The sequence below is a fragment of the Ranitomeya variabilis genome, chromosome 6 (genome assembly GCF_051348905.1).
Source record: "Ranitomeya variabilis isolate aRanVar5 chromosome 6, aRanVar5.hap1, whole genome shotgun sequence".
NCBI classification, from domain to species: Eukaryota; Metazoa; Chordata; class Amphibia; order Anura; family Dendrobatidae; genus Ranitomeya; species Ranitomeya variabilis.
The window spans coordinates 400578561-400592512 of record NC_135237.1 but is presented as its reverse complement, the minus strand read 5'-3'; the positions used below and the strand labels follow the sequence as shown (position 1 = coordinate 400592512).

At 46.1% G+C, this 13952-nt stretch overlaps 1 protein-coding gene across 3 annotated transcripts in view; it reads left to right on the top strand.

Annotated features, from left to right (window-relative positions):
* CEP192 (centrosomal protein 192) overlaps nt 1–13952 on the top strand; it is a 241915-nt gene that overhangs the window by 213507 nt on the left and 14456 nt on the right. For all 3 annotated transcript variants that reach the window (XM_077270146.1, XM_077270148.1, XM_077270147.1), the window contains 2 exons: nt 9372–9467; nt 10969–11088. In XM_077270146.1, the coding sequence (XP_077126261.1) occupies nt 9372–9467; nt 10969–11088 (216 nt within the window). The remainder of the gene's footprint in view (nt 1–9371; nt 9468–10968; nt 11089–13952) is intronic.

The window sequence follows — 13952 nt, the reverse complement described above, 5'->3', positions numbered from 1 at the left end:
GGTGTTTAGGTGGAAAGGCAATACCTACAGGGGACATGGTCTCCAGAAATCCATATGAGGTCCTCAAACTACGGGGAACTGCGGGCAGTATGGGAGACACTCCAAAGGTGCCACGATCGTCTCAGAGGCCAACATGTCAAAATTTTATTGGCCAATATCACAGCTGTCTACTTTATTCGTCATCATTGGGGCCCGAGATGTCATCGTCTACAGGCTTTAGCCTTACAAATTTTCTGGTGGGCGGAGGGTACTGTTCTTTCTAGATTGGCAGTTCACCTGAAAGCTGCACAACCCAACGTTGCGGTATCCCTCTAGTAGAGCTGTTTGCATCCCAAAGAAAACGCAAATCTGACAAACTTCTTTTCCCTGAACCCAGAAGACAATCCAGATTGGGTGGACGCATTGTCCCAGAATTGGGACCAGAATCTGCTATATGCCTTTAAGCCTTTTGCATTGATCCCAATGGTCTTAAGAGAGATTCTTGAAGATCGGGCTACAGTAATACAAGCTGGTTTCCTTATTTAAGTCCCGTGGCTCTAGAAGATCCACTTCTAGAAAGGGATGACCTTTTTTCTCAAGGTCCCCTCCTACTTCACCATATAGACCTATTGCATCTAATAGCTTTGGATCCTGAGAGGCAGTTCCTAGTGTCTCAGAGTTCTGTCAGATCAGGTGGTCACGATGATGCAGGCGAACTGGAAACCAGTGACTTAACCTATTTACAAGAAAATTGTGGAAAAAGTTCTGCTCTTAATATAGGGAAACCGTTGTCAGCTCCTCCTACCTGAACATCCCTTGAATCCTGGATTTCTTACAGCTAGGGTTCAAGAAGGGCCTGAGGTCAAATACGCTAGGAGTCAGGATCTCACCGCTCAGCGTTTTTCTTGACTATCTGTTGGCAAGCCATCCCTAAGTTGCTAGATTTTCTAAAGCAATTAACAGTTAGGAAATCCATTCCTCCGTGGGATCTAAACCCAGTACTAAATGCCCTATGTACGGTAAGTCTCCTTATGAACCTCAGGAGGACATTAACATCAAAATGCTTACCCTGAAGACAAGTTTCTTGGTGGCCGTCACTTCGGCAAAAAGCTTAGGTGAAATCCAGGCCTTGGCATTGAGAGATCCTTTTCAGCATATACTGGAAGATCATATTATACTTAAGCTTGACCCAACGTTTCCTCTGAAGGTAGAGTCCCGTGCCAACGTGAACCAGGAGATTATCCTGCCCTCCTTTTGCCAGCATCTGAAAAACCAGAAGGAATGAATGTTTAATTTACTGAATGTAAGACAGACTGTTCTACAATATGTGGAGGCTACCAAAGGTTGGAGGCATGATTCAAACCTCTTCCTCCAATTTGAGGGGAAGAACAAAGACAAGAAGATTTCAAAAACGATTTCAAGAAGATTTCAAAATTTATTGGCCTTATGGATCATGTCCACAATTTTCTTGGCTTATGTATCAGAGGGGAAACCACCGCCGGAAGGTGTTGAGACTCATTCAACGAGGACAATCGCTGCTTCTTGGGCTGAACGGGCATGAACCTCTGTGGACCAGATTTGTAGAGCCACAACCTGGTCTAGCCTAAATACATTTTGTAGACATTACAAGTTGGACTTATTATCTGGCCAACAGATGGCCTATGGAAGGAAAGTTCGGCAAGGCGGTAGTCTAACCCTAAAATCCATTCATTTATTTTTTTTCTCCTGGTGTACGGTCATGAGGGACTTCCTGGAAAGTAGCAATTGGCACTACCGGTAATTGCAATTCCAGGAGTCCATCATGACGGCACCCTTAAATTCCCTCACCTGAATTCCTTGTACCTTTGTGGAGATCACATTTGTTTTGGAGAATTTAAAAAAATTGAATTGCATCCATCCTGGTGTGGTGATTGGTAAAAAAAACGACCTAATACTAACATCCCCTGTAATCCGAACCTCACACCTCCGTCTCCAAGACTTCTCTCGTGCTGCGCCAGCTCTGTGGAATGCACTTCCCCAGACGATCAGACTGATGCCTAGCCCCGACCTATTCAAGCGGGCTTTAAAAACCCATCTCTTCAAACAAGCCTACCACACCAACTACTCAGTAAACTAACTTTGCCCTGTTCCCTCCCTCCAAATATTACTCTGAATCTGCACCCTACTATTCATCTGTCTCCACACCCTCCATGCACACGATTAACTGCACTTGATACTTGACTATTGCACTTAAACACATGGGCTGATGACCGGATCATGCAGCTTTGTATGAAAATCCCTATGTATTATAATTGCCAGACCTGAAATAACAAGCACTTTTCACCTATTGTGTCCCCCCATTTCCTTGTAGATTGTAAGCTTGCGAGCAGGGACCTCACTCCTAATGTCACTGTTTAAATTGTCTTAACTCGTACTGAATTTATTGTTTGTACATGTCCCCGCTTAATTGTAAAGTGTTGCGGAATATATGTTGGCGCTATATAAATAAAAATTATTATTATTATTATTATTATTATTAAAAAACACTGAGAGGGGAGGGGGAGGCTTTAAATCTCTCTTGTGTTCCCAGTCCCTAGAGAATGAGAAGGACAACCTCATGGTGTGCTGTCATGATGGACTCCTGGTAATTCTGATTCCTACATTCTTGACGTCATCCATGGCAATTCTTTCGATTTGCTTGCTTGGCGCACATCACTGTAGCAGTGTGATGCCCATATGATGTTGCGCTAGACTGACTAATCTAAAGAGGAGCCGAGGCTGCCGTCACATAAGACTACTTGGGGCGTCTCAGATTACGGACAATGAAAATGGACTGGACGCAGGGTATCAAAATGATTCACACCAATTCTAATTACGATGTTAAGAAAGAATGTAAAATTAGGCATCACTTTAGTCCATTGTTCATGACTTGTTTTTGAAGCTTTCCTTCACCTGAGTGATTGGGGTCCAGCAGCAATACCAAGTAGAGATCACAGTGGCTTGGCATTCATATCACTTAGTTTTACAGAGTGTTTGTACATTTAAAAGATATTCTTTTATCTTTTGGCTTTGACCATGAAAATGTGCATTAAATAACGACTGTGTAAATATAATCTTTCTTTCGCATTATTGGGGGACACAGGTAACCATGTTTAACTACGGGTGTATGCTGCTGTCGATAGTAGGCTGATGCTAGGCAAAAAAAAAGAAAATAGCTCCTCCCCAGCAGTATACACCCACCGACAGGCACCAAGTACCTCAGTTTAAGCTTAGTGCCTGTAGGAGGCGGATCCCAGATACGCATTTTCCTTTGCAGGTTCCCTGTTTGTGTTTATTAATCCTTTCCCTTTGTTTTTCAGGTTCATCGTTCTAAGGTAACAGGGTGTACTGTCTCACCCTGTTTTCCCACATGTATGCGACCAAGAGAGCAGTGTGCTGTCACCCACATCGCCCACTCTCTGATCCACAGGCAGAACTTTATCCCCTGTCACACTTATCGGTGTTTCAGGGTGATTCCTGGTGGCGAGTCCTTGCCTTTTCCTCTCCTCACCCCTCTCCTCGGAGAGGGCTGAGAGGAAGACGGTGGTCACCAGCGGTGACCTCCCCCCTTCTTGTAAGGGGTTGATGCCATCTTCTGCACCGTCTGGAGACGGTAGGAGAAGACGGTGTGGTAAGGAGGATCCCAGATGCTAGTGACCCTCTCCCAACCGAGGGCTCCTGATGTGATCCTCATCTTTGAAGAGGAATCGTGGACCCACCTGCAGGTAATGTAGGTTTTTACCAGCAGCGGCACAGGAAGGTCCTGTCCCTTAACAGGGATAGGACACCTCTAGCAGTAGCAGCTCTTTCCTCCCCAGCAGCGCTGCGCAGGCAGGACCCCCCTTTAATTTTTCGTCCCTTAAAAGGGAGTTTTTCATCAGCGGCGGCCATTTTTTTCTATACTTCCACTGGCTGCGCCTCCTCCCTGCCATTTTTGGGTGGGGGACCGAGCACTTGAATATCGCGCTCTTTTTAAACTATAGGGGGCCTCGCCGGGTCAGAGAGTCTCTGCTCTGACTAGGCCACACCCCCCGCTTTGCACACGTCTTTTCGGCGCCTTTCTGTCTCTACGCCCCCCTCCCCTGACGCTCCCAACGCGTCAGCCTATCAGAAGGGCACTTTTGTTTTCTACCGGCCGGCAGATCTTCAAGGCTGACCACGCCCCCTCCGGCACGTCAGCCAACTGGATTCTTCCCCTCCATTTCTCCTTAGCCACGCCCCCCACTCTGCAGCGTGCTGCTGTGTCTGCTTTGCCGAGACCATCTTGGATCTATGTCTCTTCTGATCCTGTGTTTTTTTCTTTGGCTGCAGACTCGTTCCATCTGCCTACGGACTTCGGACAAGGGGAACACAGCTAACCTTCGGTCATCTGCTGGCTATAGATGGCATCGGGTAGGCTCTGCCCTCTCTTTCCTTGCCTCTGTCCTCCTATATAGTCTCTTCAGCAGTATCAACAAGGCTCGAGTTACGCCCAACTCTGCAAGGGCTTCTCGTCATCCCTCCAAGCCCACTTTGATTCATTACGCCTGTGCCCACTGCAAATTAAAGTGGTCTTTAGGTCAGCCTTCCCCTTTCTTCCCATCCTGCAGTCCTTCCACCATGTCTGCCCCACAGGAACACTCTAATGCCCGGGATGAGAGCACACCCCTCCCCCCAAAGTGGGCTGTTGCTATGTCTCAGTCAGTCTCTGACCTGACAAAAGTATCCCAGTCCCTGGTCCAGGTCCTGGAACATCTTCCTCTACCGCCACCAGTGCTCCGAACATCTCTCAGGGTGATTCGCACGCACCTGACCACGACCTTCGTAGGGACAGATCAGACAAAAGGTCTAGGAAGCGGGCTCTTTCAAGCTGCACCGAGACCCTCTGCATCATCCAGGATGCCCCCCTCACCCCATTCCCCCTCCTCAGAGGCAGACTTTGGGTCGGATGTGGGTTCCAGTCCGAGTCTGACTCGGATGCCCACCAGGCTTCAAAGATGCAGAACATGATAGATAGCCTTATCTTGGCTATTACTCAAACTCTTAAACTAAAAGAGGACGAGGTTCCCACTCAAGAGCACTCGGTTTCCTTCAAATGGGTAAAGCGTCCTTCCCGGATCTTTCCCAATCACAAAGAGTTTGAAGCAACTATGGCTAAACATTGGGAACATCCCGAAAAGCGCTTCCCAGGAAGGAAACAGCTAGACATCCTTTATCCCTTTAGTCCAGATCTTGTCGGCAAATGGGCAGAGTCCCATAAGGTGGACATGCCGGTCTCTCGCGTGTCCTCCAAAACAGTTATGTCTCTACCGGATGGTGTGTCTCTTAAGGACGCTACAGACAGGCAGATTAAGTCTTTGGCCAGATTGGCCTTTGAAGCGACTAGTGCCTCCCTCTGCCCCAGCTTCGCCTCTACCTGGGTGGCAAAATCCATCTCTGCCTGGGCCAAGATACTTCGCCAGGGCATCGTAGTGGCAGCTCCTCCGGATAAGCTGGCAGACCAGATTGCTCAAATCAGCAAATATCTTCTGGCTGCCTCCTTGGATGTGGCGCTTGTTCCGCTAGAGCAAGCAGCAACATCGCCGCCATACGCCACATCCTTTTGTTGAAAGTGTGGAATACAGATTCAACTTCTAAGAAGTCCCTCACCAACCTTGCCTTTCAGGGTTCCAGGCTCTTTGGGTCCAGACTGGACCAGATAATTTTGGACGCTACCGGGGGGGAAAGAGTACTTGTCTTACTCAGTCCAGACTTAAATGTCCTCTCAATAGGAAAGGGCCCCTGCCCTTTCGTTCCTTTCGACCTTTCTCCTCTTCAGGGACTTCTCCCAGCAGGACCACTCAGCTGCCCCAAGGGAAAGAATAAAAACCATCCTTCAAACCGGCACCTCACTGAAGGCCAAAGGCCTGCTCCTCCAAGCCCTCTGGGTCCCGCTCTCACAGGTTCTCCTCTAAATGACAGGTCACCCCCCCACCTGGGAATATTTCCAGGGTGGGAGGCCGGCTTCTTCTCTTCAGGGACGCATGGTTGTCGGTGGTCGGCGACGCCTGAGTCAGAGAGATCATTACTTACGTCCGGTTACAAGATCGACTCTCCCTCCAGGCAGACGTTTCTTTGTGTCGCCCACCAAAACTTCCGTCCCAAGCCCCAGGGGTTCTTCAGGCCGTTTCTTCCCTTCTACACTCAGGAGTAATCGTAGCCGTTCTTCAGGGTTCTACTTCAATCTTTTTGTAGTCTCGAAAAAAGACGGATCTCTCCATCCGATCTTGTACCTCAAGCAGTTGAACTGTCACGTTCAGATCCACAACTTCAGGATGGAGTCCTTACGCTTGGTGATCTCCTCCATGGAGCCAGAAGAATTTCTTTGCTCTTTAGACATCCAGGATGATTATCTCCACATTCCTGTTTGTGTGCAGTATCAGAGATTCCTTCGGTTTGAGATCCAGGAGGATCATTATCAGTTCACGGCCCTTCCTTTCGGTCTGGCATCTGCCCCCAGGTTGTTCACGAAGGTCATGGCAGCGGTCATGGCCATCCTTCGCTCCAAGGGGACCCTCATAATCCCTTACCTGGACGATCTCCTGATAAAAGGGCCATCCCGATGAGACTGCATCCAGAGTCTTCAGGTCACTCTGGACACTCTGGTCCGTCTCAGCTGGATAGTCAACAGAGAGAAATCTTCCCTGCTCCCAGCTCAGCACCTGGTGTTCCTGGATATGGAGTTCGACACGGCCCAGACACGTGTCTTCCTTCCAAAGGACAAGTTTTCATCTCTGCCAGGGGATCCGCTTTTTAAGGTGACCAGCTCCTCTTCCCTTACGAGGGATCTGGGGAAGATGATTGCCTTCCATGGAAGCCGTGCTTTATGCCCAATTCCTCACCCGTCCTCTTCAGCTGGCCCTCTTGTCTGCTTGTGACAAGAAAAGTCTCCCTGGACCAACTGGTACTTCTGCCTCTCAAGGTGAGGCAATCTCTGACTTGGTGGACACTATCAGTCTCAGTCCTACGTGGGAGGTCCTTTCTCCCTCTCCAGTGGCAAGTCATCACGATCGACGCCAGTCTCCACGGTTGGGGAGCGGTCTTCCTTCATCCCACAGCACAGGGTCGCTTAAACGCTCAGGAAGCCCTTCTCCCCACCAGTCTTCTGGAGATCAGGGTAATCTTTCTTGCCCTACTCCGCTGGCAGTCCCTCCTCGCAGGCAAGACGATCTGCATTCAATTGGACATCGCCACGGCTTTGGCTTGCATAACACCACCAAGGCGGGACTCGCAGCAAACAGGTTATGACAGAGGTGACAAGGATTCTGCGATGGGCGGAACGTCACGTCCCTGCCATATCAGCCGTTCACATTCTGGGGTGGAAAATTGTGCCACCAATTTTCTGAGTCGTCAGGGCCTCGCATCAGGCGAGTGATCCCTCAATCCCGCCCTCTTCAACCAAATATGTCAGAGATGGGCCACTCTGGACGTCGACCTCATGGGGTCTCGAATGAACCGCAAGTTTCCTCTGTTTGTGGCCAGGTCCCTGGATCCGCTGGCCATCAGGTGCGATGCCCTAGTGATCCCGTTGGTCCCAGTTTCAGCTGCCTTATCTTTTTCTGCCTCTCCCCTTGATTCCAAGGGTCGTGAAAAAGATAAAGACAGAAGGGATTCCCGTAATCCTGATAGCTCCAGACTGGCCAAAATGTCCTTGGTATGCGGAGCTGGTAAACCTTGACCCCTGGAGGCTTCCAGACCGTCCAGATCTTCCCTCACAAGGCCTTCTCTTCCACCAGAATTCTCAGTCTCTGAGTTTATCGGCATGACTGTTAAGGCCGCAGTCCTGAAGGAGGCTGGTTTTTCTCACCAGGTCATTCAGACCATGATTAGGACGAGAAAACCAGCTTCCTTGCACATTTACCACAGATATTGGAAGGCCTTTTTCCTGTGGTGTGGGGAGAACTTGTTTCTAATGTCCTTTTCCCTTCCTTCCATCCTTGGTTTCCTTCAAGTGGGTCTCGACTCTGGTCTTTCACTCAATACCCTTAAAGGTCAAGTTTCCGCTCTATCCTCTTCCAGAGGGATCTGGCTTCCCGTTCCCAAGTGAAAACCTTTCTTCAGGGTGTTGCCCACCTAGCACCACCTTACCATCCTCCGATAGAACCATGGGATCTCAATGTCGTTCTCGGCACCCTCCAACGCGCACCTTTTGAGCCCATTCAAGAGATTTCTTTTTCTTTCCTGTCATGGAAGGTGGCCTTCCTGATCGCCATTACGTCTATCAGGAGCGTTTCCGATTTAGCAGCTTTATCTTGACATTCTCCATTCCTGATTCTACATCAGGACAAGGTAGTTCCCAGACCTGTTCCTTCCTTTCTTCCCAAGGAGGTCTCCTCTTTTTACATCAATAAAGACATTGTCCTTCCTTCTCTATGTCCCTCTCCGGTCCATCCCCTGGAGAAGTCTCTCCACAAGCTGGATTTGGTCAGAGCTATTAAGAGTCAACCTCTCAAGGACTGCTTCCTTTCGTCATTCTGATGCTCTATTTGTCATCTCAGAAGCTGGAAGCCTCTTACGAAGACCTTCAAAGTCCACTATTGCCCATTGGTTTCGTTCGGTTACATTGGAGGCTTACCGTGGTCAGGATAAACAGCCTCCTCCGGGAGTGAGGGCTCACTCCACCCGGGCCGTGGGGGCTTCTTGGGCTGTTCATCACCAGGCTTCGACCTTACCGATTTGCAAGGCCGCGATCTGGTCATCCTTGCACACGTTTGCAAGGTTTTACAGGGTTCATACCCATGCCTCGTCTGATGCAGGCTTGGGTAGGAAGGTACTTCAGGCGGCGGTTGCGCACCGGCCGACCTAAGTCCGTTTTCTTTGCATTCTTTCTGTTCCCACCCTTAGGACTGCTTTTGGACGTCCCATAGTTACCTGTGTCCCCCAATGAAGCGATAGAGGGATTTTTGGTACTCACCTTAAAATCTTTCTTGGAGCCTTCACTGGGGGACACAGCACCCCTCCCTAACTGTTTGTACCGCTTTTTGGGCCTAGGTGCCTTTGTTATTGGGTTGGTACATATGTTGAGTTCTGGTTGCTTCTCCTACTGCTCTTACACCAACTGAGGTACTTGGTGCCTTTCGGTGGGTGTGTACTGCTGGGGAGGAGCTATTTTCCTTTTTTATTAGCCTAGTGTCAGCCTCCTAGCGAAAGCAGCACACACCCATAGTTAAACATAGTTACCTGTGTCTCCCAATGAAGGCTCCAAGAAAGAGATTTTACAGTGAGTACCAAAAATCCCTCTTTTGTTGTTGCAAAGCCATTCTATTTCTTTCAGGTCTTTGACTAACTCTTTTTTTTCTCCTACACATGTTCTCATGACTCACATGTTGTGTTTTTTTTTTTTTCTCTTTCTTTAGGCTATTGATCAAAGTGGAGATGTCTTTCGTACCACCTATGCAGCTTTTAGATGCTCTCGTGTGTCTGGAGTTCTTGGTGCTCATGAGAAACTAAAAGTATATCACTTAGATTGTTCACACTTAGCAATTTTCCATTTTTTTTCCCTTGTGTATTTTGAGCTGCGGTGTTTTTTTTTTTTGTTTTTTTTTTAACAGATTTCAACGTTTTTGCATTTCTTAACCCCTTTCTGACAATGGGTGTAAATTTACGCCGATGTCAGACTCCCTCCCTTTGATGTGGCCATGAGCCCACATCTTTCCCGGCACATGTCAGCTGTTTTGAACAGCTGACATGTGCACGGAACAGCCGTGGGTGGTATCACGATCCACCCGCTTCTATTAACCCGTTAAATGCCGCTGTCAAACGCTGACAGTGGCATTTAACATGCATTTCTGGCAATAGGGCTGGAAATCCACCCACCGGTGGCCCCCTGTAACGTGATCGCGGGTCACTGATGGGTTGGCATGACAACCCGAGGTCTCCTGGAGACCTCTATGGTTGTCACTGCTGCCTTGCTATGAGCGCCACCCAGTAGTCGGTGCTCATAACAAGTGAGTAATTCAGCTACATACAGACGAACTGATCATCACCTGTATGTAGCAGAGCCAATTGAGTTATGGCAGCTTCTGATCTCCTATGAAGACTATTGAAGCATGCCAAAAAAAAAAAAATGTTTTGAAAAATAAAAAGATATATAAAAGTTCAAATCACTCCCCTTTAGCCCCATTCAAAATAAAACAATTTAACAAAAAAAAACATGCACATATCTGGTATCGCCGCTTTCGGAATTGCCCGATCTAGCAATAAAAATAAGGATTCACCTGATAGCTAAATGGCATAATGAGAAAAAATCAAAACGCCAGAATTACATTTTTTTTGGTTTCCGCGACATTGCATCATGAAAAATGGAGATGATACAGGTATTGGAAAATGTTTTTTTTTTTGTTTGTTTTTTTACAAAGTTTGAAATTTTTTTTCACTACTTAAATGAAAAAGAACCTAGACATGTTTTGTGTCTATGAACTCATAATGACCAGGAGAATCATAATGGCAGGTCAGTTTTAGCATTTAGCGAACCTATTTAAAAGGCAAAACAAAAAACAAGTGTAGGATTGCAGTTTTTGGGGGGGTTTTTTGTCAATTTCACCGCAGTTGGAATGTTTTTTTTCCTGTTTTCGAGTACACTACATGGTAAAACCAATGGTGTTATTCAAAAGTACAACTTGTGCGGCAAAAAACAAGCCCTCACATGGCCATATTGACCAAAAAATTAAAAAATTATGGTTCTGGTAAGAAGGGGAGCAAAAAATGAAAATGCAAACCCAAAAATACCTCTGGTCATTAAGGCGTTAACATTCAATGCAATGCACCAAAAAATACTTGTAATATACACAGCGTTTTTCCTGTCAACACTTTTTTGTTTTTCATATGGATAAAATTGCTGCAATAAAGCACTGTGTACATACCCCTTAATACTATCCACCCTTTTGATGTTTTAAATTATTTGGCATTGCTATTGGACTTAAATGTTTTTGTTTTTTTATTTATTTTTTTCAGGTGCCAGTTACTTTTTTTCCTAGAGACCAAGGTGATTATACTCAGTCTTGGGACCTCGAATGTCATCCAGTTTCACAACCACATTTGAAGCAAAAAGTGAAGTTCCAGCTATGTGGAGAAGTAAGCCCTTCTGTGCATTATACATTTGCAAGTCACTGGCACTCTTTTGCGCTGTGTGAAAAAAATTAACAAAATAAACTGACCTTTTTGAGCACCAAGGCTAAGAACTTCTCAACATTTTGTAATCAAGTAAAAAAAAAAGTGCCTAAAATATTAAATGCAGAATAATTGCTGTAAAAATGGTCATACAGCTTTGACAATGCAAAGAAAAAATGCTAAACTGAGAAGCCAAAAAGCAAACATGCAAATTTTCACATATGCAATCTTGTTTAACACAAAGATTACTTTTTGTAAATGCTTTATATTACGGTAGTTAGAAAATGCATTAATAAGCAATATAGAGGCAGAAACAAAAACTGTCCTGTCTGTCCGAGTACATTTAACATATCAGAAGTCCATGCAAAGAAGTGTGACCACAGAAGAAAGAAAAAGCCAGGCGTAGAATTACAAAAAGCAATAAATTTCCAGCTGATAGAAGTATCCCATCATGGACTTAATATAATGTGGCCATTAAATTATGGTTGTGATAACAAACTCCCTATAGATAAATAACTCCACTATCATTCTGCAAAAGCGAATCAGAAACCAGTTGCCTTTTAGAGTTTCTGTGAGCATTTCCTTGCCATTATATAGCAATTTATAAAATGGTGCATATTTTGTAACACTGTTAATCCAGTGTATAAGTGGTGGGGTCAAATTCGACATCCATGAAATATTTACCACTTTTCGTGTACAGAAAAGTGTACAGGCAGTTGCTTGGTAGATGTACCTTACTTTTTCTTTAATGCCCAGCATTTATGTCTGAGAGGTGAGAAGTCTAAAAATGTTGACATGTGTGCATGAAAACCTCAGACTAGACCACATGCATTTAACACAATTACTTTTACATGTGATATTTTTGTTATTTAACTATCAAAACAATTCATTTAGTGATTTTGATATTAAAATTGTTTCTGCCATACATGGCAAGAAACCGGAGACATACAGGAGCTTCTCACAAAATTAGAATATCCTCTCAAAGTTAATTTATTTCAGTTCTTCAAAAAGAAAAAGTGAAATCTCGTATATTATATACAGTCATTGCAAACAAAGTCATCTATTTCAAGTGTTTATTTCTGTTAATGTTGATGATTATGGCTTACAGCCAATGAAAACCCAAAAGTCATTATCTCAGTAAATTAGAATAATTAACAAAAAAACACCAGCAAAGGCTTCCTAAGCATTTAAAATGGTCCCTTAGTCTATTTTAGTAGGCTACACAATCATGGGGAAGACTGCTGACATGACAGATTTCCAGAAGGCAGTCATTGACACACTCTACAAGGAGGGTCATTTATTGTTAGTGACTCTTGGATCAATCCCATAGAGGCGTGCACCCCTTATATCAAATTGTCTGCGCTGCAGTTTTCCTTTAGTTGTTTGAAAACTACATTCAGCATGTGAAGGTTACTATGGGGGAGATACGTCAAAGCATAACTCTTTAAGTCACAACATTTTTGCACAGTGTAGATATATATATATTGCTCAACAAAATAAAGGGAACACTTAAACAGAATATAACTCCAAGTAAATCAAGCTTCTGTGAAATCAAACTGTCCACTTAGGAAGCAACACAGTTTGACAATCAATTTCACATGCTGTTGTGCAAATGGAATAGACAACTGATGGAAATTATTGGCAATTATCAAGACACGCTCAATAAAGGAGTGGTTCTGCAGGTGGGGACCACAGACCACATCTCAGTACCAATGCTTTCTCGCTGATGTTTTGGTCACTTTTGCATGTTGGTTGTGCTTTCACACTCGTGGTAGCATGAGACAGACTCTACAACCCACACAAGTGGCTCAGGTAGTGCAGCTCATCCAGGATGGCACATCAATGCGAGCTGTGGCAAGAAGGTTTGCTGTGTCTGTCAGCATAGTGTCCAGAGGCTGGAGGCGCTTCCAGGAGACAGGCCAGTACACCAGGAGACGTGGAGGGGGCCATAGGAGGGCAACAACCCAGCAGCAGGACCGCTACCTCAGCCTCCAACAGGTTACCTCCAACAGGCCACAAATGTGCATGTGTCTGCATAAACGGTTAGAAACAGACTCCAGAGGATGGTCTGAGTGCCTGACGTCCACAGATGGGGGTTGTGCTCACAGCCCAACACTATGCAAGACGCTTGGCATTTGCCACAGAACACCAGGATTGGCAAATTCGCCATTGGCGCCCTGTGCTCTTCACAGATGAAAGCAGGTTCACACTGAGCACATGTGACAGACGTGACAGAGTCTTGAGGCGCCGTGGAGAGCGAACTGCTGCCTGCAACACCCTTCAGCATGACCGGTTTGGCAGTGGGTCAGTAATGGTGTGGGGTGGCATTTCTTTGAAGGGCCGCACAGCCCTCTATGTGCTCTTCAGAGGCAGCCTGACTGCCATTAGGTACCGAGATGAGCTCCTCAGACCCCTTGTGAGACCATATGCTGGTGCGGTTGGCCCTGGGTTCCTCTTAATGCAGGACAATGCCAGACCTCATGTGGCTGGAGTGTCACCAGTTTCTGAAAGATGAAGGCATTGAAGCTATGGACTGGCCTGCCCATTCCCCAGACCTGAATCCGATTGAACACATCTGGGACATCATGTCTCGCACCATCCACCAACGTCACATTGCAGCACAGACTATCCAGGAGTTGGCAGATGCTTTAGTCCAGGTCTGAGAGGAGATCCCTCAGGAGACCATCCGCCGCTTCATCAGGAGCATGCCCAGGCGTTGTAGGGAGGTCATACAGGCACGTGGAAGCCACACACATTACTGAGCATCATTTCCTTGTCTTGAGGCATTTCCACTGAAGTTGGATCAGCCTGTAACTTCATTTTCCACT